Here is a 24535-nt window from a genome sequence, read left to right on the forward strand (position 1 = left end):
AGGAACAATAAAAATAATGTTAAAGCTAAAAAATAATGTTAGAGCTAAAAAAACCAAACCGAAATGTCAATAATTACCAACACGTTTGAGCTCATACGTTATCCATAAATTCTTATTGTCTAATTGTCTATGATTTTGCAACTTCTTTCAACTACCCCAATTGATCAAGTAGTATTTACAAATTTGTCAGTAAACTTATATTTATTCTTTAATAGTTTAATTAATTTAATAGATTTGCAAGTTAGGATATTTATATTCATATCGTTAATGTCCATTTTCTCCGCTCATCTGTACCGTAAATACCAGTAATAACTTTTGTCGAACAATCATCGCGTCGTTTATTAGAATTACGTCCGCAATATTCCGACACGGAGTGTCTCTTTGTCTACAAATGTTAGTACGAGTTCAAGGAATTTTTGTCAAATGGCAAAAAGAAGGAGAAAATCGCCGTGACGCGTGTAGCTTACCGAACTAGTTAGAATAATAATTGCACTAATAACCGTACCTTCTTGTACAACATAAAGTATTATTAAGGACAACCGTTAAGTTCCTGACAAGTACTGCGTGATATGTTTGTATCGTTTTAGTGTATAACAACGCTAATATCTTAGTAATGATACATACTGTATATACGTACACCGTCAAAATTTCATATCAGTTGACTTACAAATTTCTCATTGTTGCCTAGTTGTAAAAATCAGGACAAGTCAGATATTCATCTGGTTTTTCCAATCATTATACAGTAAACGATATCAATAAGTTTGCGCTTTAACCCCGGCAAACAGTAATTCATCCAAATTAAAAATTGTTCATCGTAAAAGTACATACAAATGTCTACTTTCTTAATTTTTACCGAACAGTATCCAACTCACAGAATAATTTCGTTAAACATGGAGCTTACTTTACGCATTCACTAGGTATAAGTAGAAATACAGTAACTTAAACCGCACTGTAGATATTTGTATACACGATTCCGGATATCCAGGGATCCTGTGTGCCATTAGTAACATTAGTAATATTAATAGCCAAGACGAGGAGGCGTTGTAAATTCGTCCTGTACATTTTACAAAGCAGATCTCATCGATATCCGTAAAGCACAATATTGCTTAACTATTCGACGAAAGAAATCCACGAAACTTGACGCACATATTGTTATTCGATTTTTTCATTCTATCTCCCTAATGATGCTCCGATCGCGTATCACTTATACAGTTACACTCTTAACTTATTCGAACAGTAATTATACATTTGTAGGATAATGTAACGTCTGTAAAATAAAGTACACGTTGAAGTTAAAATGTAATGATCACCTGTATACCCAGACTTGTATTTATTTCACCATTCGTACGCTATTAGAAACTTTTCAAGATATAATTTTTTTCATAAGAACTACTCCGTGGACTCTGTACATAGATTGTAATTGAAACATTACAGGGGAATCAGTTCGTCCCACTTTCCAACCCTTCCGGACCTAATGTCATCGTCATCTCCACTTCTTCCTCAACACATTTTGAATCACCAAATACATGAACCGCATTTTTACTTCCACTTCTGCACTACTATTTTTAAGTACAATAATATATTAAAAATTACCGTAAACGTTGAATGTTCCGTGTTTTTTTTTTTTTTTTTTTTCTTGTAAATATCAAGATTGCTTAAAAATGTCTTAAAATTTGAAAGTGAAAGTTACAGAAATCGAAAATGTTTACGGTGAAATAGTCGTTCTCTCCCGATGTTCGTTATTTCTTACCGCCAAAGACTTATGCTCTTGTTTTCATTAGTTGACTCGACTTCCTTGATACATATCAGTTTTATCAGTCAACGATGAATTACTTCGAACCAGTGAGACGTAACCGTGCTGGCTTTTCTCGTTTAAAACAATTGCGAACGTTCGTCATAAACCATTCAATGACTCCCATCCTGTCCTCAGCAAAACAGCTCGAATCCATTGCGCGACGTGAATAAAAAGTGCAATATCTTGCTTACGATGATATCTTCTTTTTTTTCAATTCTCCAAAAGACGCAATTCCTGTAAGCCTGAAACTTCTGAAGGACGCCAATTGTCTTCATAATAAATTCAAGGGAAATCCCTGGAAATTAATATTAAACAGTCAATAAATAATATACAAAATAGCAATGTAAGAGATATTTAGAGATCATGACCATGACATCGAATGATATATTCGGCTTGCGATGCAACCTTCCTAATTTTTGCATATTCAAACGTGGAACGCCATTTTCTCTGCGAGCTGTAAATCTCTAAGGGCTGATCACTAATGGCCCTGGCAATGAATCCAGATGTGATCCCTGAAAATGAATAATAAATAAAGGAGTAAACCATGGCGAGCCGCATCGGATGTGTCCGGCTGAATCACGTGACATGGAATACCGTGCTGAGCTCGGAGGAAATTGGAGCACTTGTAGTCGGTATGAGACAGTCGGTAGAACTCCACCACCGAGGACGCATTACCGCTGCCGAATTGTCCCCTAACGAGCGATTAGTTTCCCCTTCCTCGGATTGGTAAGTCGGACAACTTCCGAGACATCCGCACTTGTCGTTACATCGTTAGTTAACCCTTCCTCGGGCCGGAAACAACCGAAAGCTTCGGCAAGCAATCCCGCCAAGCTGCACGTCCGCCCCTTAATTACCGCTTAAACGCGTAATCATGAACAAGCTGTGCAAAAAAATTAGGTACGTTAAACATTTCACTCTGACCAAAGGTAAAGGGAATAAATTCAAAGTCTTGCGTTAACAAACTAAAAGGCATACTTACAGCGCACATTCTGTAATACCGCCAGTATGCCCGGATAGGTAAATCCATTTTAAAAAAAGGCTACAAGTACCAGAATCTAAATATTTCCTTCATCCCTAAATCCTACGAAAGAAGGGAAAATTATTGTCGTATTTCCTTGAGATTCGCGTTAAACAAACTCCTGTAATAAAAGTAATACATACTTGTTATCACCTGTAACGTTCTGTCGAATCGGGAAAAAGAATAATACTTTATAACAATGTATGGGCTGGTCTCTCTATAATCTCCTCCCTGCAATCCGCTCTGAAAAATAATTACTTAAAATAATTATCATTCTGAAGACGTGTGTGCGTATGGTAAATTAAGAAAAAAAAAAAGGAAACTTTATCTCGTCAAGAAGAAGGGAAAACGGATAGGATCTCTCGGCATGCGCCTGCCCGAGTCATCGCCCTTAGGTTTCCTCTCCCATCGACGAGACAACTCGAGTCTCGCTCGTCATTCGAGAAGTCGGCCGGTTCCACCAATAACCTTTCATTACGCCGGAAATAAGAATAAACTCTCGACCGGGGCGGAAACGAGTTGCACATTCCTCGCGGTTTCAGGCCTCGGTAATCCCTCCTTAAGTACATCTTCCACGTTAAGTACGACGAATGCAGTGGGATTTCTGCGCCCCTGGAATAACGTGCCCGTTCCCGTGCCGACCTGGCACTGTTAAACAACTTTTTAACCGTACCTGCGTAATTAGAGTAATGCAGGTCTTCAAAGGCGACGTAAATGCGGATTCTCGGAGCAGAGAGGATACCACTAGCTGGGCCATCCTCACTTTTCCTACCGCCGTGCATCCATTAAATCACGTAACGGGCCTCGAATTGACGGGGTAATGTCAAATCGTTTGACAACTTGTACGATCAAGAAGAGCACTTGCTGCCAAGAGTGCCTGGAACGAGAAATTCATTTCTTTTAATACACTTTGCGCGTACTACATCGTCGTAACGAGGTGAAAATACCGATTGCAACGGGTGGAATAATATTTTTTATCTATGAACCTGCAACATGAAATGTCTGATTATTTTATATATACATTAAATGTGAGCCTTGGGTGACATTATACAGGGCGCATGAAATTCACTTTTAAATTCGGGGAGTCCTTCCTTAAGCCATTTCGGAGCTTCCTGAAAGGGAAGTCTTTTTGAGAAATTCATTTCGTACGTCTGATTCGCTAGTTATATAGAATTGCTGGGCAATTTCTACTTGACCTGCCGATACCTCTGGATCGCCGTTTCTCTGAAATTAGTTTCCACCGCGAGTGCGCATGCGCAGCCGCTCCGTAACGCAGCTCGCTTGTGTTTCCTCTCTTAAATATAGAACACGATATTTCTGTGAAAGGGTGCACGTAATTTGGTGTTGAAGAACTCGGTGAACGGACAAATCCACCCGGCATAGTACCCTCTCGAATTAATTCAAAGTCCCTAATGAGAGTTTAAAATTCCGTACGTGAAGATGTAAGGAAATCGCCTATTAAGTCTTCTTGACGGAGTAAGAATAAAATAGTGAGTTGTGGTTTGCTGTGTTAAAAGAGAGAAAAAGAATAAGAGAGAATTCGAGAAGAGTGAGTGGAATTTCAGATCCACAGGCGCGAATGGAAATACGCTTACGAGGTGTTAATAAAAATTAATGAAAAATTAATCGTACGACTGGACGTTTAGAGGCGATTTATGCTTTTTTGACTTTGGAAGTCTATTTAAACTTGATTGTTTGAAAGGCTAATGTTCAGAATACCTATGCTCACTCTCGCTACAATGTAGTTCACTTGTGTTTCCGCTTTTAAATATAGAACACGAATTTTCTGCGAGAGAGTATACGAGATTTCGAGGGGCAAGACTCGGTTATCGAGCAAGTCCACCGGCAATTTGCCATCTTATAAATAAATTCCCGGTTATTATCGGCAGTGAAAAAATTTCACGCCCGAAGACATAACGATATTGCAGATGAAGAAAAAATGCGAATAGGTTGCTCCAAATTTTTAGGATTAAAATCGCTTTTGGTCGTCGCTATGGAAAATACATTTTTTACTAGGAATCGTAGATTTGCGTTGCGTGGTAAAGATAAAATTTATTATGGCACAATTTTCCTTTCGGGAAAAAAAAATGGAAATGCAGAAGTGATTGAATTAAACGATAAATCCAGACAGGCATCCGATGTGTTAATAAAGATTAATCAATTTACAGCTAGCCGTGTTTAAGGATGCGCTCATGCTCTTGGGGCTTGAGAAGTTTAATTAAACTTGACTTTTTAAAAGGCGAATGTCATGGCGCGATGTTGCATAATAAAGGCGCGAGTTAAAGGAAGAACCGAGAGAACGGATTTCGGAAATCCTGTGATAGATGAGGACACCTTACAGCTGTGTTAACAAAACCTAATCATCGAGGTTCCACAGGTAGACGAGTACTCAAATACTTATGCCATTGACATTTGAAAGACCTATTGTTGGGCGGAATTAAACGTGTGAACAATATTAAAAAGTATACGATTTATAGAAAATTCACTACAGAGCAATTTAATATTTTTACGGGATTTTAAACCATAAATTGGATATTGGCATGTTCCAAACGCGCGCAATTTGCCTCAATTATTATTTTCTAATTTTTATATCTTTTAAGATTTTTAATTCAATTCTCCACGTGCGAAACATTCCGCCAATCTACACTTTTACATAGGCTTGACAAAAGGGATTACTTTAAGTTTTGCCAAGAAGTTTTATGTAGGACGTGTATATATCGGGCATAGGTATTCATTCTCATCCTTCAAATCGGGACAAGTATTACTGGCAGCAACCTTGGGTTATGCAAGACGCTGTAAAACCATTACGTGAGCGAATTTTTGTTTAACTGCAAGTGTTCGGTATCCAAATTCTCGCATCCCTACCTAAAGCGACCATACAAATGTACTTCCCACACTCCGCTGCATCCAACACGATTCGCCGTATAACCATTAAAGAAACCTCATTCTAACGCAGTTCACTATAAATTAATTCTCTCGCGTTATTACCTCTTAACAATATTAAATTAATAAATATATCTCGCAAATGGCATAAAGATAGTTCCAACCCTCTTGTTTCATGGGAACATTGTATACGATTATCGTTGCACATTCCGCAACCAGTCGGTACAATTTTCTATAGGAAGATGTCGCCTCCTTCGAGTGAATTTCTTAATAGGACGACATATAAAATTTCTATGAAATTTCTGTGTGTGTGGGAGGTAACGAAATCGAAGCCGTTGCAAGGCTGATCGCGATTTCGTCGGCATCCATCGGCATCCTTCGGATTGAGAGGTGACGAGACAAGTATTACGGCATAGGAGTACTTAATAAAGTAAGCATCAAGCTGCCAGCAATCCTCAGTTAATAGCGTTTGACCTCAATGTATCGATTAAGAGCAATCAATTCGCGAATAGTAACCGCGGAGTGTCGCAGGGCCACATCTGGTGAGTACTATTTCTCTCTGCATCGATTCTCCCCGTGGTGGTTCCCCGTTGAAATCACCTCGGAATTAGTCACGATTAGCCTGGACTTAATTGGATCGACTCGTCCTTGCGTTGGTTGGGCCGATGGGGTTGCGGAACATGTAACGAAACGATCATGTGAAACGCGGCCATTATGAGTGGACGGGCACCGTGGATTAAATGCCTTTTGCTCCTCTCTTTTGACTCCCCTTTGTCAGATGCGTTGCAATTAATTAATCGTGACTCACGGAACGTAAATCATCGATTATCCCTGGCATTGCGTGGGTCCGGTAACGTATGCTGGACCTTTGTGGACTCGTTTGATGCAGGAAACAATCCCGGATGGACAGTGCTCGTTAAGGGCCCCTGAAACCTCCCAGGGGGTGACGGGAATCTGAAAATGAAAAAAGAGAATTATTTATCGAAGAGATTTCATTAACAGCGAATCGATTTCATTTTCAGGTGAGTCCACATTTCGGTTCCAAAGAGGCGTCCACCAGAAACAGGGTGGTCTCGTTGGAATTTTATACCAGGAATAATCTCCGAAGGAAATCAACGTTTGGAATAATTTCAGTATGCCATAGTACGTACTTAGATGACTCTTTGAACCAGGTGTACTTAAGCATTATTACTGGGCCTTGTTCAGTTTTTCTCACAATTGTTCGACGATTATTTTCATTAAAACGGAGACTTTTCCAATGTGAATTGTTACATGCGGACCGTGGATTCTTGAATACCATTGACTTTTTAATAAGGTTCCTACGAATCGGGGGACGGGCGCTTCAACAGGTGCTTTGAATGTGAGTACCTTGTTTATAGAATATATTGACAAATTGTTTCAAGCTCACGTAAACTATGCCACTAACCCATTTAGAACGAGAATGTTCTAATTCAAAGCAGAGATATACTTTTTAAATAATGAATCATAAATATGGACGATATAAATGTTGTTAATTTCCAACTATCCGTCCATCCCTTACCTCGAACGAACCGCCTTTAAGGGGTAACGCCATTCCGCACCGCGAGGTGCTTTGCCACCAGCTGGAAACTCAATACTTGGAGCAGGGTATTCCCTCTTATTAGAAGACTGCCAGTCGTTTTCAGTAACGCTGAAAAAAAAAACAGAAATATGAGTCTGCAAAATTATATGCAATATTCAATTCTGTTACCAAGAGCGCACCTCTTTCAAAAATCCTCACGGTTAATATACAAATGATGAACACGAGGTCATTCACTTCCTACGTGACGAATGATAAAGCTGGATGTCGCATTCTGTCAATTTGCACATTTCCATACGTTTCCTGCCTCGAATGAACCGCCCTCAGGAAGTGACGACATATCGCCCCACAGGGTAGTTTACCACCAGCTGGAAACTCAATACTTGAAGCAGGGTGTTCTCTCTCTTAAAAGGACTGCCAGTGGTCTTCAGCAACGGCGAAATTAGGCTGAGAAAAATCTGAAAAACGAAAGATTGTTACTTGCGATCATCAAGATGAAGAATTTATTGAATTGATATTCTGGAACCCACTATCAAGAAATAAAGAAACAGAAAAAATGAAATACTTGAGCTACGAAAGATACACTAAGCATGAGTGAAGGTGTTACTTTTCGGAGTGCAAGTAAGAGGGTAGTGGCACGATATTAACAGATAATTGTATTGTTTATTATGAGGTGTCTGGGATAAGATGAGTAACCTCAAGGAAGAATATATGTCGTGAACACGGGATTGCTTTGATATTAATTAAAGAACTGTAAAGTAATGATACTGTGCTCGGCATTGATCAAGCGAGGCAATATTTAGGTCACTAATTTATACAATATCTGTTAAGAAAATTGGGTTGACCAGTCTGTTGTGGATAACAGTGTGCATTGATTCTTCCGTCATTGTTTAGAATTGTCAAGGGTATAAGATGTGAACGTTACAGAAAATTATTACCTTCTGGAACATAGCAGATATGAAAATTAATGCGACGTTGGAAATAAGAGTTGCATTTGGAAATGCTCCATGAATTAATATACGTTACATTTTAAAGAAGATATCACGTCGCCTGATGCAAAGTCATTTTTAATAACACAAAATATACAATTTGGTAACAAAGGCTTATTATTAAGTAAATTCTGTAAAAGAAACCCGTAAAATAATTAATTGATCAATATTTGGAGTTTCTAGGAGGAAATTAAATGCAAAGAGAAGTCGTCGATGTGATGGTTGACTCATCGAAAGATTAATCTTGTATTATATGTCTTATTAAGACATCACGTATTAAGGGATAGACAAAGATTTGAAACATCAATGAGCCCATCAATAGCACTAATATATAAGTACATAATATATGAATTCACTGCCAATAACGTAAGCTGCAGGATTAAAACAAAGTGATTGATTATATCGATTATATCAAAATGTCTCAGAAGCTTTGGTGGAACTATCGATTATGGAAAATAGTTCTCAGCTTCTTGCAAGGTCATCTCTGCATTCGTCGAAAATTTAATAATAACATACATAACAGAAATTACATTTCAGGATTATTAGATGCACAAAGAATAAAATAGATCAATCTTCTCAGAAACGCTTTTACTTTTGAAAATTTGTATCAGATTCATTCAAGATTAATTAATACTCAAAATGTATAAATATGGTTGGAAAGGAAGAGTAAACCAGATCATATAACCCATCTTGTTTCTCCCGTTACATCGAACAAACACTGATAAATATTAAAATTTATAAGAAAACCTAGAAAGTATATCTTAAATATATTTTATCTTTTTTAGGAACACCATAGTCTCGTATTTACTAGTATAAAACCATGGAAAATAAGAATGGGGAAACAATTAACATGCAGCTTATCGATACACCAAGTCCGTACAAGTAAGCATCATTGTTTTGCTTCCCCCATTATGTTACGCACTGGCACACTCATTGTAAAATCTGGCAGTTTAATTTGTATCATTCTAAATATATAACTATCTACTACCATGGCTCCTGATTTTTATGTTTAAGTTCACTTCATCGTAACATTCCTACATATTTTGAACTACTGAAATTCAAAATTATGAACACTCGTTAAATCATGATAATTTACTTATTCTCCCCTGTTCAATAAATTGCATTACAAACCACTCATTGTTCGAAATACATCTCACTTGTACATCCTGCACAAAATATTATCTTTTTTTCATTACATTCAAACTCGCATCCATCACTTGTTTCGCACTCTATCCGCACTTGTGTCGGCAAAGTGAAACATTATATTTACGAATTCCATTCTGACAAATGATTTTCCTCGCAACAAATCCACTGATCTTCCTTCAAAATATGTGATTCGGGACCAAGTCATCTCTGATTCGAAATTAATTTTCAATCATTTCACTGTCTAAAGTCGAAAACATCGGTAGCAAAAGTTTTTCTAGGTTACAACTAAAAAGGGACCTTACAACTACAAAGTCAATGGCAACGCTGGACAGACACACCACGTGACATTTTGAATTTCGCGCCGTACGACACTACCAATGAAAATTAAAATGAAAAATTTGAAAATTGTTCCATACTTGTATTCACGTATCTTCGATTCACTTTTTTTTTACCTGAATGTACTATATCCTGAAGATGGAATCCGTAAAAAGAATTGAATAGATTCGAAAGTCACTTGTTTCCCTGCCCTGATGAGAAACTTTAGTAGTTCGGCTAGTGAAGAAATGCCACTTCTAACGGTATCGCGGCCGTGCAAGAAAAAAAGGAAGAAAATAGCAATAACTAAAACAAAAGAAAAGAAGAAAATTCGATCGAGGAAATTCGATCGAAGAAAATCCCTGGGGTGCGTGGACTGTCAAATCTATGAAATTCTTTACGCGTCGAAAGAAAATGGCGACAATCGACGAACATCTGCCATCTTGGTTTCACCTTCAATTTCACATTTTTACATTTTCATCCCATAAAGAATTAAATCGAGTTTGAGGTGGTATTGTAATCCAATAATAAGACCCAGAATATTAAATGAAGTCACGTACACGTAAATAGATGCAACAGAGTTTATCAAACTCTATTTTTTTCGATAACCGCTCCGCTTAGTTCTTAAGGTCAGCATTCTAACTTATGTAAATATAATTAATTACAGAAGCGACGGCCAACCTCCGGAAAACTCTCTACTCAGGACAGAACCAAATGCGTTGCCATCGTTAGATTCGGAGAACTACGACCCTCATAAGCACCGAAACAGACCAAAGCCTACCACGTAAGTATAAGACTAAACATTATTCCCTTAAATAAAGAAAAATTTGAACAGTGTGAAAATTTCAACCGATCAGCACGATACTTTACCATGAGTTTTCTTCCAATGTTCATTGACATCAACAATCAAGAAACCACTACTCCTTTACAAATCTCTTACATGAATAATATATAACAAACGTAATTATCTGAAATGTTGATCATCCTTAGGAACGCAGAGACATTGATTCATCTACTGAAAGGCAGCTTGGGAACCGGTATTTTGGCGATGCCAAATGCATTCCACAACAGTGGACTTATAACAGGTGTAATAGCCACTATTTTAATTGGGATCTTGTGCACATACTGCCTGCACATATTAGTGAAGGCTCAGTATGCCCTATGTAAGCGGTTAAAGGTTCCTATACTGAGCTACCCAGCAAGCATGAAATGCGCCCTGGAACAGGGACCACAATGTTTAAGATGGTTCGCTCCTCACGCACCGTAAGGATTGTTTAAACAATACTCATAATACGATATGAAACATGCATGTACTCGCTAAATATCTCTCAAAGAGTCCAAACATTGCTCCCCTGGGATCATGCTCTTACTGCAAGGGAAAGCATCAAAAGGAAAAATTAATTTCCAATCATATTTATTACCATACACGAAGCAATATTTGGGATCTTTCCTGGTTCTGTATACCCACCGCTACTGCTGGGAGTAGTTAATTAATGGTGTATGTATGTTTATTTTTTTTAGTTAACCATTTACTTGCGCTAATACGGATTTCATTTAAACCTCCGTTTCGAAGAAGCGAAAGGAATGTATGACATGTATGTGATTGGTTGTTAAATGTGACACTAGCCGCGTGTGCAACCCAGAGTTTTACGATCTTAGTTCGTAGTCCAATGAATGCGTCACCCCTTTAACCACACACGCTTAATTTCATAAAATATCAACCGCACCGGTTCTCTCGCATCCATGAACTGCGCTTTGTTTTGCACCTTCCAGGTATCGCGTAGTCCACTTGATAATACTTTTATTTAAGTTCATATTCTTCTCAACACGCGAATTGCATTTCTGCAAAGCAGAAAAGATACCGCGCACTCGACTGGTTCCGAAATTTACCGACGAGCCGGGTAATTGTTCATACACTTATCGAACAAGCTCAATATGGCTAGAGGAATATCTTTGTACCCGTTTGCACCCTCGTGTTAGAAAACTAGCACAGGATGTGCAGGATCTCTTCATCGACACGTAACAGTGATTGAAATATAATTAGATGCGCTGCTTAAACGAATAATAAGTTGGGAAAGATTAGCGCTAAAATAAACAATTTGTTTTCCAAAAGTTTAACTGTAGGACAGAACATATATATATACGTTATTTCCTCCACATTGTATCGATAGAGAAACCCTGTACATACTACCGAATGCTACGATAATTGTAATTACTCGCTAAAAATGCACACACAGCTATCGACAATATGATGAAAGTGATTGTTTACAGAGGAATCGTAGATGGGTTTCTGATAGCATATCAACTGGGGATATGCTGCGTGTACATTGTCTTCGTTGCAACGAATATAAAACAGGTGATTGTATGATACGTTAAAATTAGGCTGATATTAACCAAACCGTAACCGATAGACTTACGCAAGTATTGATTACTTTGGCAGAGAACACAAAAGAAAATACTGAAACAATTGCTCACACAAACCTACGACACGTTTTAAACGTTGCCCTCATAATTTCCAAAGACAAGAAAATAATCTCGGATCAGATACACGTAGGATAAAATAACGACGGTAATTAAATTAGTCGATAGAGAGAATGGAGAGGTTTGGAGATTGTTGTTCGGAGTTTTCTACCCGTAGGAGCACTGTAGATTAATCCTACCAGCAATCTAAATCAACCTAATTTTAAATTCTCCTCCTGACATTTTAAGATTCTAGGAGTAGTGACAATCACATTTCTCATCATTTTCTCAGACGACATTCGAACATTGTTCCGTCCTTATAGTCTCGGTTGTACTAACAGACAAATGATCTCGGATCAGCGACTCGTGTCATTAGGATAAATTGAGGAAATTGATTAAACTAGACCATAGAAGGAATGGAGACGTTGCTTAAAATTTAGCGTGTAGACGCATAGCTAACGAGCCGATTTACAAGACCGACCTATTCCTAGGTCCCTGTTGTGACATCTTAAAAAATTCGTAGAAGTAGCACGTTACGTTATCACGAGTCACATTTCTCATAACTTTCTCAGGTGGCAGATGAGTATTGGTCGCCGTTGAGTGTAGAAGTGCATATGCTGATTCTATTAGTACCGCTGATACTTATAAACTACATAAGAAATTTGAAGGTATTAGCGCCGTTTTCAACTCTAGCCAATGTGATCACGTTCATTGGACTGGCAATGATAATGGTTTACGTTTTCGATGATATGCCGTCGATAAGCGAAAGGCAGCTCTTTGGTTCGGCAAGGAATTTTGCTTTGTATGTGGGAACAACATTGTTTGCCCTGGAAGCTGTCGGTGTGGTAAGCCTCCCATCAATTTAATAACGTTATCTACCTTTTCACTTTTCCTTTAAAAAAAATAGGCAGTCTAAAAGAAACGTACCCAAAGAATTAAATAACGAAATTAAATCATTTCTGACATTCCCCCTTATCTCCCAGAGAATGGGCGCTATTCAGTAAGTTACACGAATGTTCAAATTTAACGTGTCACACGAATATTAAATACGTCACTTTTACGTTAATAAGTCGCAGAAGAAATTAATACGCTGCTCTCGATTAAGGAGTTGCAAAGAATTATCCGATCTTTCTCGTGCTTTTAACGTTTGCACGACTTTCGAGTACAATTCTGATGCATCACTCCCGATTCCGATTCACGTCCATTTCTTTGCATGCGATTTCCGTTCATGTCTGTGTACACGATACCATTTACGTCTTTCCAATTATGGCAGAAGTTCATAATGTTATTATCATCCGTGCCCGATGCAAGAACGCTTATTTAACTGTGCAGCATATACGTGCGTCTCATAAGCTTCGATGTTTCATATAATCGTGTCACAGTCTTGACAGAATATTTTATTATTAACGCTCTTAACATTAGATATCTCATTTTCGCAAATTTATTCAGACCTATTGTTTGACGATTTTCTGGGAAACGCAACAAATGCAATTTAATGGAACCGCCGCTTATCAAATCACATAACACAAACCAATAACATTTTGACAATATTAACTCTAGCTTCTAATTTTTCTCCTTGGTCTTTTGTGAATAGTATAAATAAATTAACTAGCTATCATCCATTAATGCCGTGGAAAATCTTGCACGGTTGAAGACATTCGTCACATTTGCAGATTATCGCCCTGGAGAACAATATGAAAACGCCGCAAAATTTCGGAGGCTATTGCGGTGTCTTGAACATTGGAATGACAATAATTGTCATTTTGTACATACTGGTGGGTTTCTTCGGGTACATAAAGTTTGGTGCGGATGCTGGAGGAAGCATCACGTTAAGCTTGCCAAAGGATGCTGTGTAAGTTAACCGAATTGTTAGCATTAATTTAACTCTCATCGTTGCGTTCTTCCGATGAATCCTTAATTTTCCATTCAATAATATTTCAAGCATTACCACGTTTCATTTGAAATAATGATTATACCGTTTCTTCTCAGCATGGCGCAAAGCATTCGAATAATGTTCGCCATAGCGATTTTGTTCACATACGCACTTCAAGGCTACGTTCCAGTTGAAATTATCTGGAATACGTACTTGGACCATCGCATACAGAATCGCAAACTCTTTTGGGAGTACGTATGTAGAACCGTAGTCACCCTAGCAACTTGTAAGTATATCGTTACTCTGCTTATCATACTTAACTTTAACTAAATATAATAACATTTCATACCACTATACCTAATGCAATTATTAATTAGTAATTTTTATCTCTCCAGTTGTTTTAGCCATAGCGATACCAAGGCTCGGACTGTTCATCTCTTTGTTCGGAGCATTGTGTCTCTCCGCCCTGGGAATAGCTTTTCCAGCGATCATTGAAATCTGCGTGTTGTGGCCGGACAAGTTCGGGCCTCTCCGAGTGATTTTGATAAAGAACGTCCTTTTAATCATCTTCGGTATATTAGGCCTGATAATAGGGACCTACGTCAGCCTGGTCGACATAATAAAGTCCTTTGAGGCTCCTCCGGACTCAACAGAACTGCTTTAGGCCCTAGAGCAGAGAATGTGAAATTATTGAAGAAGCCTATTAATTAAATAACATCCTCTTGGTTCGCCTCAATGCGTCGAACATTTAACACTTAGTGCCGATCAAGCTACTTAATAGTTGCAGGCACAAAATTGGCCGACTGGATTAACAATAGGTTAATAGGATTTAGAGGGCGTAAAAAGTATTCGATTTTTACAACGCTATTGCGAAGACTACGTTCAAGGCGCTATCCTGTAATGGTATTCGATTAGTTGAAAGTAATAAGAGCTCGAGGTCGACGCTTTTACACAAACTCATGGATAAGCTATCGTCGCCACTAGGATGAATTTAGCAATAATTAAATGCAGAACGAATTATTATATACATCGTAGTGTCTTTTAGGGGCAAGTTCTCGCGACAATTTATCTCGTACTAAGATACTCGTTAGTACTATTATAGACGCACGGAATCACGGATTAATACATAGCTTCAGGATGTACGATTTATGTTATGTGTAAATGGAACAATCACTTTCATTCGTTTGAGTATAACGCGCGGTAATGTGTAAAGAAAACCGTCCCTGATGAGGAAATTGCACTTCGTGGCAAGGTGGAGTTGTTTGACGGATGTCAACTAGTAGTATTACTGCTCAGCGATTATTAACTCGTAATAACGAATGTAAGAGGTTAATAACAATAATGCGTAAACTAAGCGAGAACAAATGCGATGATGAAAGAATTATTGTTACCGCGAGATCCCGTTATATGACAACCCTGTTACAGATGATAAATCGTCAACTTTTTTGATAAATTGTTTGGAAATGTCAAATAGGTTTCAGCCATTTTTCCCGACTATTAGTACCCCCCCTTTTCCCCTCGAACTCGTAATCGTGAATTTTTTAATCGATGTGTTCGTCCGACCTTGTTGAAAATTTCGCATGGAAACTGGTTATAGTAATAAAACACCAAATAAAGACATACAATGTTTATGTACCTTAAGTATTTATATACACGTTCAGTCGGCCCTATTCATTTGTACGTGAAATTTTCAGCAGAGTGTAAACATTCTTCTCACTACAGAAATAAAAGTCTGAAAAGTAATTATTAATCATGAATCACCTTGACATGCGAAAACTATTTTATAAGCAACGGATCATTTGAAATCCCCGACAAAGTCCAATAATACCATTTGCTAAAAGCATTCAAAAGTGACATACGTTGTTTTTAATTCGGTTCGGTTATAACATTCCGTAAATTCCGCATTTCATTTGCATTTTCAAGTAGTTCTTTTTATAGACTTTCTAAGTACACACAATATTGAAATAAATGTTGCGTTCCTTTTACTTAAAAGTTATGTAAGTGATTCCACTTATGTTCAAGTGATGCTTGCTAAGTCCAGCCATCGAATAATTGACAGGTCTGTACAATATAATGTATAACTTTAATTGGCCATCGTTGTTATAACAGCTACAATAATACCTCTGATATATAACATTACAGTAATATTCGGAATCTGTATTTTGCACTGTTGACCAATAATCGAGGATTGTATGACTTACAACTTATTTAGAAATATTTAAAATATAAATACAATGATTAGTTGCGAGCTATGTACCTATCCAAATTTGACGTCCTCCGTCGTATACATATCTTTACAAGACCCTGGCGAACGAGGATCGTGAAATATAAATATAAGGTCATATACATATATACTGTTTTTCGCGTCACTAAAAAATGGAAAATACGTACATCAATAGGTTAAGCTAGAAATTCAAAATTGTACAGGAACAAGTGAATAGTAATTTCACCATGTCAAAAGAGCATTTCTAAAATGTTATTTATGGCTTCACGAAATAAACCGATGAAGAATACAAAAAAAAAAAAGATATTTATTTGAACACCTTTGATATTAAAAAAAATCTTTTGAACTCACTTTGAAAAAGAGAGCATTCGAAAATTAAACACACATTGGACTTAATCGCACCCTGATAATACTTTCGATACCTCTTCATATAAAGTCATATGTAACTATTTTCAGTGAAATAAATAATTTCCTCTGCGTCCAATCAATTGTTATGTACAATTGTTAAGAGACACTTAGAGGGTATCTGTATTAATTGTGCACTTCTTATTCAAGATCACTCTTTCTTCGCCAAAGGGCTGCGTCTGATTTACAAGTAAACCAAACTGAAACGTGATACATTTTTTTTTTTTATGAAAACGACGTCCGACATTAGAACCAGCTGACACTTCACATGGTCATTCGACTGTTTTCACATTTTGTAAAATGAAAGGCCCTTATGCCCGCAAGGACACAAACTGGTGGAACACGTCGAGGATGTGCGGATCTAAGTCCGGAGTAAAAAGAAGTGTCTCTAATGTGGACGAGTACTTCTGAACTTGTTCATGGTGCTAAAATGAAAATTGACCATTAATAGCACAATACCTAAACACATAGAATTAAATCGAAAAGGAAAGACCACGTTAAGTACAGTTTGATATCATAAAAATACAAGACATACAGTCAAGAAGACTTGCTGAAGTCTTCCAATGGTCCACTTGTACCAATGCGTGTTGTAGTCCACACCGTCAGTGTCACACCGAACTAAATGTTCGGACAATATCATGATAAATCGCTGAAAAAGAAAATATTAGAAAATATTGAATACATCCACTGAAGATATTTCTAAATAAATCATTACTTGGAAAATAATTAGGAATAAATTCTTCTGATCGGCTTGTGCAGCTTCTAGTTTTTCCTCCATACGTTCCACCACATCTTCGGTTGGCCTTTCTCCACTTTTTTCCTTATTATTATCCTCATCCTCAGAAGAAGATCCTGATCTGCTTTCAGCTCTTCTCAATTTTTCTTTGGCTTCCGACAACTCGTTGCTTAATTTAATAACGTGTTTGTTCTTCTTACGAATGGTCAGATGCAATACCTCCCAAATGTACAACCTGAAATCAATCAGTTTAATAAAAAGTAAACCTGTACTATCTAGTGCTTCTTATAAGAATTACGTTAAAAAAAAAAAAATAGAATACTGATACCCACTTCGTAAATTCGGAGAGCATTTCTTTGGAGAATATCCAGTTAGCAATTGCGCTGCATTCGATAATCCCAGTTTTCAGAAATTTATCCGTCAGCACTACCATCATTTGGTAATGATTCTTCCACAAGGCATGCATATTTCGTAAAATGCAAATCTGCGCCTCTTCGGTCTCCGCTAGGACCTGATTGCACAAGTTAATAATAAATGTAAAAAACCCTTATAATAATTAAGTACAGCATCTTTGAATGTTTTAGCACGGACCTTAAAAACGTAATGGAACTTTCCTATAGCTGCAAAACTATGACTAAAGCTCTTGGATCCCAGATTCAATAAAGTCTGTACAAAAACGTCAATTTTCAAAGGATTAAATGTATTCTGCTCTTCGTTTTCCCCAGGCCCAGGCAAAGTATTCAAAACATTTAAAACATCCTCCGGTGTACACTTCCTCCGAATTGAAACGACCAGTTCATGGGCCACTGCAGTACCCGGAAGAGCACCTGAAAAAGAGATTTCATTCTTAATGATAGATGATAAAACTCTCCTTATCTGTATTTAACATTCTCGCTATCTTTTAAATCACGAATATATTCGCCACATTGTACAGTAACATGTACGCGATCGGTTTCATTCAACATAAGGAGTAGGGGACATGGCTCATCTTCGGCCTTCTCAGTTTTCACTTATACTTCACCTGTGAAACATGAAACCGAAGAACTCTCGCTCAATCCTACGAGCTTTCGTGCTGGTAAGTTTAAATAAACATGAATCTACATTAAACTATCTCGGAATGAATTAAACCAAAAAGCCAAAAAAGTCCCTCCGTTCCAGAAATTCTAAACCTGAATAATTCATAAAGTTTTCATTTAAATTTTTTTCTAGATGACTATGATGGGAAATTGCATTGCAACAGGGAATTTATTTATCCCTGCATTGCAACGAAAGGCAACACCAAGAACAATGACTCCGAGAAGAACCCATCGGGAGACCTTGAAGAAGTATCCTTACTGGCTGGATAAGCTGAAGGAGAGCATTTTCAAGACAATATCACCAGAGCCTCTGTTCAACAAGGAAATTTATCATGCCATTTTTATGGCCCCTTTTTACGGTCCTCAAGAAACAATCTCATCGACTGATTCGTACAAGGACACCGAAGTCCTTGCTTCTGGGGATTTAAGGACAGACAAAAACGAAACTTGGATTCTCTGCCAAAATGACTGTTTCAATTGTCCCCTCTGCACGAATATACTGTCCATACAGAAATTAACGTGGCTCGTTCAACGAGCAAAGCACCTTATTGCAAAAGACACATTTCGTTATGACCTTAATATTATAATTACCACATTCGCCCAAAATCGTCATCGTTTTGGGAAAGGTAAAATTCTAACGGACTACGTGTACTCCTTCAAGGACTTTCAGCCCACGAAGAGAGATGTCTCGGAAAAGAAAAAGTATCTTCTAAGTCCCGATGACTATGAGATGGAAGAAGAAAGGAGTGAAAATGAAAAAGATTTTTATAAACACTACGACCATTCTTTCCTCGATGGTACGAACTACATTCAAGAAAGGAACGATAAAAAGAATACTTTGGACCCTGAAGAAAGAGTTGAAACTCCTAATGGGTCAGAAGTAACGCCTGTAAATGAATTCCCGATCGTCCATCGCCATCAAGGTCGAACGAATGAGACTTTGTCGAGACTAAAGAAATTAAAATACGAAAAAGTATATCCAGACTATTATAATTTGATATACAAGGAGGTTCTCCAAGCGCTACTTTCTAATGATAATTTCTGGAAATTTATTCGCCAAAGGGGAAGTGAATGCTCAGAAAATACAACCTTGCAGGTAGAAATGGAAAATAAATTTAATGAGGTAAAACGAGAGTCTACTCGAGATGTAAGTAAGATTACCGTCCATGATAATGGAAGAGGGAGTAATGAATCGCAAAATGAAATTGCTCCAAAGCAGTCTAACGAATCTTTCGCAATGCCCTTTTCTATCGATGACTGGCTGGAATTTCAGAACTTCAAAAGTCAACAAAAATTGAATACAACCGACAATTTAGTCTCAAAATATTTGGAAGTCGACAGAAATTCAAATGTAGTTGAAGATTTTAAAGAAACATCATCTGCGCAGAGTTATCCAGAGGATAAAAATTCAACCGAAACGTATCCAAGTGATCTTGCAATAATAAGAGACAAACACGTAAACGAGAGTATGGAGACAGAGTATATGAATAATACACCTTTGAATGCCAAACAAGAAACAGAGAAAGAGTTAAAGCTGTACAAGGAAATATTAAAACAACTGGCCCTTTCCGTAACATCAGAGACAAGCGAACCTACATCGGACATGTTAGTGACGACATAAGAACTATTTATATATGTAATATTTAATGCTATGTTATTTCTCAACATCTGACTAGGATAAAAATAATACTAAATGTATCAAATGTCATTTAAACGTACTTGCTCCTTCGGAAGAATATTTGTATACAGGCTCTGGAGGTGCAGGAATTAATTCTGCATAAGTTTCTGGCATCATATCACGAATCCTCTGATAGTATGACAACCTGCAACAATTGTCGAGTGTAAATATTTAAGTATTAATGCCTCAAATAAAATATTAAACCATATGTAATAATTCCAATTTTCGCCAATGTGTACTTTTGTAAGAAAGTAACTTACCGCAGAGCTTTAAGCAGTACCTCCCTAATGAACTTTGGTCGTGGATGTTCAGCATCTCTTTGAAGGCATGAATCCCAATCTTCCCACGACCAACGGAACTGAAAGTTGCTTAGATGATAAGCAAACCACCAAACAAATCGATCAAATGCTGCTGCAGCCATACTATCAATACGACGGAACAATATCTCTGTAGCTTGGGCCAAAACCTACAAAAATTAACAAATCATAAATTATGCAAAAAATATTAATAGATTAAACGTAACTTAGGGGATAATAAGAATTCCTCCCCCTGCTGTCAGGATAAGGCTGTTAATGGACATACAATTGCAAAACTCGATGAATATGATTATATCCATTTATATTTAGTACCTGAGGCATTGTGGACGGTTGTAATTTACAGAGCTCAATTAAGATCGAACCGTAACAAATGTCCAAATACTTCGGCGTTGGAAGTCTAAATAATTCTCCAAACATTACTTCTACTACACAATAGTCCAGTGGAATTTTAGACTTATAAGGAAAGTTTAGTAAGTGTGCAGCGCTGTAACAAATAATAGTATGTAAACTATTCTATGCAGAATTTTCAAACAAACACAATAGAACGCTAAATTACCAGTCTTTCCTTTCGAAGTAATGGTTATCGATAATCTGTCTCAGGTGTTCTTCAATAAGGAATCTTTCTATGGCGTGACTACCTGGTAAAAGCGGTCCTTCAACTGGACAGTCCGTGTAGTCAAACATTCGAAACACAACAGTTGGTAATGGATACAAATAAGACTCATGATGAGGAGGAGGTAGTAAAGTTGGCAAATTATGTTGCAAGGCTTCACATAAAATAGAGTCAAAGGCAAGATAGGGTCTCGGAATATGTTTCTCAGCCCAATTATCCTGCCTGAGTTTTCGTACTTGAGCCCACAGACAATCTAAATACTCCTCTTGTGGATGCGGAGTATCGCTTGACCAGACTCTGAGAGCAGGTTGGTGTTTCTTGCTACGTTTGTTTAAAAATATTTCAATCGTCACCATTAAGTGATCCAATTCTTGTTCTTTCTTCTCATAAAGCTCTCTCCCTACCCAGGGTAATGTTGAAAGAACAGCGAACACATACCTAAAATGGTTGAATTCAATTTCAAGTAACTTTTGAATACAATAGGCATATTTTATTATATATTTAGTTGCTTGACTATTTTGAATATAAAGCGAAGAATGATTCAAATTTACTTTAACTGAAACCTACCAATCACGTCGAACTTGTGGTACGCCATCTTCGTTAGCTGCATCCAGCATATTGTCAAATAATTGCATTAACGATCCACAAGATAGGACATGGCAATTTACCAAATCTGCTAAAAACCTGAGAGAATACCTTGCAGCATCCCACTTACATGCTTTCAACGAGTCTTTGAAATTTCTTACCATGTAATCAACAAACTCTCCCCCAAAATTAAAGTTCTTAGCATTCAATAACCCTACCAATGTAGTATATATTGTACATTTCTCTGGCATCTTAATTGCACAATCGGTGAGGATTCGAAGAATTTTACTTCGAAATAGCCCAAGATCAGCTTCTAACACCGAAGCTAAGCCCTCTAAGTTACTTTCCAATGACGATGTAGATTTCTCCCCAACCCGCAAAATAAGAGACTCAAGACGATCCTCGATCTCTTGATTCTCTGACACCCTTCTACGTTTCTTATACACACGTTCTGAAAAACATTACCATTCATAATAATTAATCAAATCACTGAAAACAAAGAGACGTAAATATCGTAACAGTACATCGCAATACTATTCAATGAACCACTTAATCTGAATGTTTTGTACTTAGTTTACGGAGTAACAATCTATCGAGACTAAATTTTGTAAGTTCAGCGAACGATGACCTCGAAGCAAGAAAATATTTTAATGGAAACTTGGCTTGAAAATACGGAACAGAAATTGCAAAACTTTGTTGATTTTAAATAATAATACTACTAAAGTTTCAGTAGTTTACGAAGAACATACGCTGGGAAAACAAAATTCGCTAAATGACTGGTTCTGCTTACCGTATCCATCGTCATCCTCATGTGCTCGCCTACGACTCATTTTTTATAAAATTCTGTTCACTTGAATTGTAAACTGGACTGTTAATTACATTTGTGAGCACCAACTTCCCTCGTTATTCTTTCTAATTTATCATCCGTTTCCGAAGGATTCCTAACCACTAAATCCTATTCCGAAGCGAAACAGCAACGCCAACCAGCACCAACCAGCACGATCGTCCTCTCTCTGTCTTGCTCTGTCTTCAGCTCCGGCAATTAGTTTCTACGTTCGGTAAAGCATCAAAATTCGCTCCTGTATTCCTAAATCGACACGTTTCTAACCTAAGAATAGAGAAGTAATCTGTGTTGTCGCTCTTTAGGTAATTCAGTCTACGTATAGTGCCGCCATCTCGAATGGAACTACCAAAGCGTTATCCTCCACCGGTAACAGGGTCGTAATGATTTATTGAATTTACCAGCAGATGATGGATTCGTTTGATAAATAACAAACTAAATATTTTAATACTTTTAATGCACTAATTTAATATTTGATGTCAATAACCTGTTTACGAGAATTTATACAAAAATCTCTTCTGCGTACAATTATTCCCCCTGTATTCGAAAAATGATTTTATACGGACTTTACAAGCGACGGTAAGAAATATTGCAATCACCTTTCAAAGTGCTCGGTTGGATGTCTTTTCGAAGAAAACTTAAATCAGTGGGAGTGCCGTATACATTTTCTCCTAAAACTTGGGGCTTACGCTACCTCGAGCGTGGCAATTTTCAGTCCTATTGAAAACGGCTCGAAAGCCTTCCGAAGCGTTAAATAATCACCTTTTCAATGGGAAGGGTGCCGTTTAAGCAGATTAATGGTCGGGAGGGATATTCGTGAAATGGATATCCCAGCTTAGCGGCAGGGGACAACGACACCTGAGGCAGTTGTGAAGACGCTTGTACGAAACAATGAGATTTCCCTTTTGTATTCCGGCCGACAGGCCAATACCACGGCCATTGCAAATTTCCGAGACCTATCCAGACTGAGATCATAAATACGCGACTCTATTAAGCTTTGCCGATTATTAAAGGTGTGTTACCGTACACGGCGGGGATTCTAATACCTGGAAAGGAAATTTCCGCCGACCGGAAATATATTTTCCATATTCTAACAAAAGTAAGAAAAACAGTTCGAGAACCTTTTCATTAATTGATTTATTGGCGTGGCAAAATTCGAACGTTCCCAAATAACAGTTCTTATTCTTCCTCTTTTTCTTTGCCCAGAGAGTAAAACGAACGATTTGAAATTTGATAGGCGCTTCGGAAAACTTGGGGGTTTTATCTCCAATTTCGACTTTATTATTTACAGTTTTCTTCATTTGCATTTTATCCTCCGTCCATGCGTCTGCGCGAATGCCCGTAAAAAGTTGCGGTCCCTGCCATCCCTATAAAAAGCGTACATAATTTATGAACGGTCCCTAACATTACGTGATAAAATTCGGCTGCGATGACTATTGCGAATTCACTGCGTGGATGCACTAAACACGTCTTCGACCTGTCCACTCGCTGCTAGATTGCTTGACTGATTAACGGGTTCATGGACAGCCCATAAAAACCGGGAACAGCAACGCATCGTCTTCTTAACTCTTAAAAGAAAAGCTTCTCTCCATAATATATACCTCTAAGGAAACGCCATTTCAGATTTTCAATACTCTACGTGCATACTCTTCCACAAGATCTTGTACAATTATTACTATGCACTGAAACTTAAGAAGTTCTGGAATCCAAGATGGCGGAGCACGCTCGCAAGAATGACGAATACAAGACATCACCTTCTTGCTGAAAGGTACCTTTTCTTCTTGCATTGTTCATCTCCGCGTGGTATCAGATAATTAATTACGATTAATTACAATTAATTCTGATTAATGACAACGCCTCTTTATAATGGAAACTAGGTGATGAGAGATTCCCGCTATAACGCCATTTTGCGTAACGATCTTTATCGGTGTTTCGCAATCGGCAATCGCAAGAGCTACCGGAAGCATGGAGTTGTGAAGAAGCCGACAAAGATTCTCGCCAGGGAATCGTAATCGAGTGGAAT

The 24535-nt window shown here is 37.7% G+C and overlaps 2 protein-coding genes and 1 long non-coding RNA gene across 9 annotated transcripts; 1 reads left to right on the plus strand and 2 right to left on the minus strand.

Moving 5' to 3' along the window:
* Positions 1-1682: 1682 nt before the first annotated feature.
* On the minus strand, positions 1683-9709 carry LOC105695714. The gene is made up of 10 exons (XR_001103660.1): positions 9375-9709; positions 7437-7712; positions 7237-7365; positions 6505-6650; positions 3487-3690; positions 2957-3056; positions 2775-2876; positions 2390-2675; positions 2164-2307; positions 1683-2090 (listed from the first exon to the last, which is right to left on the minus strand). It is a non-coding gene; the product is annotated as an uncharacterized LOC105695714 (long non-coding RNA).
* On the plus strand, positions 2437-15780 carry LOC105695712 (proton-coupled amino acid transporter-like protein CG1139). Of its 7 annotated transcripts, none has more exons than XM_012417538.2 (11): positions 2438-2521; positions 6719-6839; positions 7012-7056; positions 9029-9125; positions 10372-10488; positions 10695-10967; positions 11976-12060; positions 12737-13009; positions 13838-14016; positions 14154-14323; positions 14433-15780. In XM_012417538.2, the coding sequence occupies exons 4-11, from the start codon at positions 9064-9066 to the stop codon at positions 14699-14701; spliced, it is 1428 nt and encodes a 475-aa protein (XP_012272961.1). In that variant the 5' UTR covers positions 2438-2521; positions 6719-6839; positions 7012-7056; positions 9029-9063; the 3' UTR covers positions 14702-15780. The 7 variants fall into 7 exon arrangements, with proteins under 7 accessions (XP_012272962.1, XP_012272961.1, XP_012272958.1 ...); XM_012417535.2 differs by lacking the exon at positions 2438-2521 and adding exons at positions 3951-4303; positions 4982-6238 and having other exon boundaries at positions 6719-7056; XM_012417539.2 differs by lacking the exon at positions 7012-7056 and having other exon boundaries at positions 2437-2521.
* Positions 15781-15946: 166 nt separating this feature from the next.
* Positions 15947-22501, minus strand: LOC105695711 (nuclear cap-binding protein subunit 1). Its single transcript, XM_012417533.2, has 11 exons — positions 22462-22501; positions 21654-22122; positions 21030-21524; positions 20786-20957; positions 20417-20622; positions 20198-20301; positions 17994-18229; positions 17735-17913; positions 17382-17637; positions 17202-17315; positions 15947-17091 (listed from the first exon to the last, which is right to left on the minus strand). The coding sequence occupies exons 1-11, from the start codon at positions 22499-22501 to the stop codon at positions 16978-16980; spliced, it is 2385 nt and encodes a 794-aa protein (XP_012272956.1). The 3' UTR covers positions 15947-16977.
* Between the last annotated feature and the right edge of the window lie 2034 nt (positions 22502-24535).

The sequence above is a fragment of the Orussus abietinus genome, unplaced genomic scaffold (assembly GCF_000612105.2).
Source record: "Orussus abietinus isolate OABI.00-Male unplaced genomic scaffold, Oabi_2.0 scaffold4, whole genome shotgun sequence".
In the NCBI taxonomy this organism is placed as follows: Eukaryota; Metazoa; Arthropoda; class Insecta; order Hymenoptera; family Orussidae; genus Orussus; species Orussus abietinus.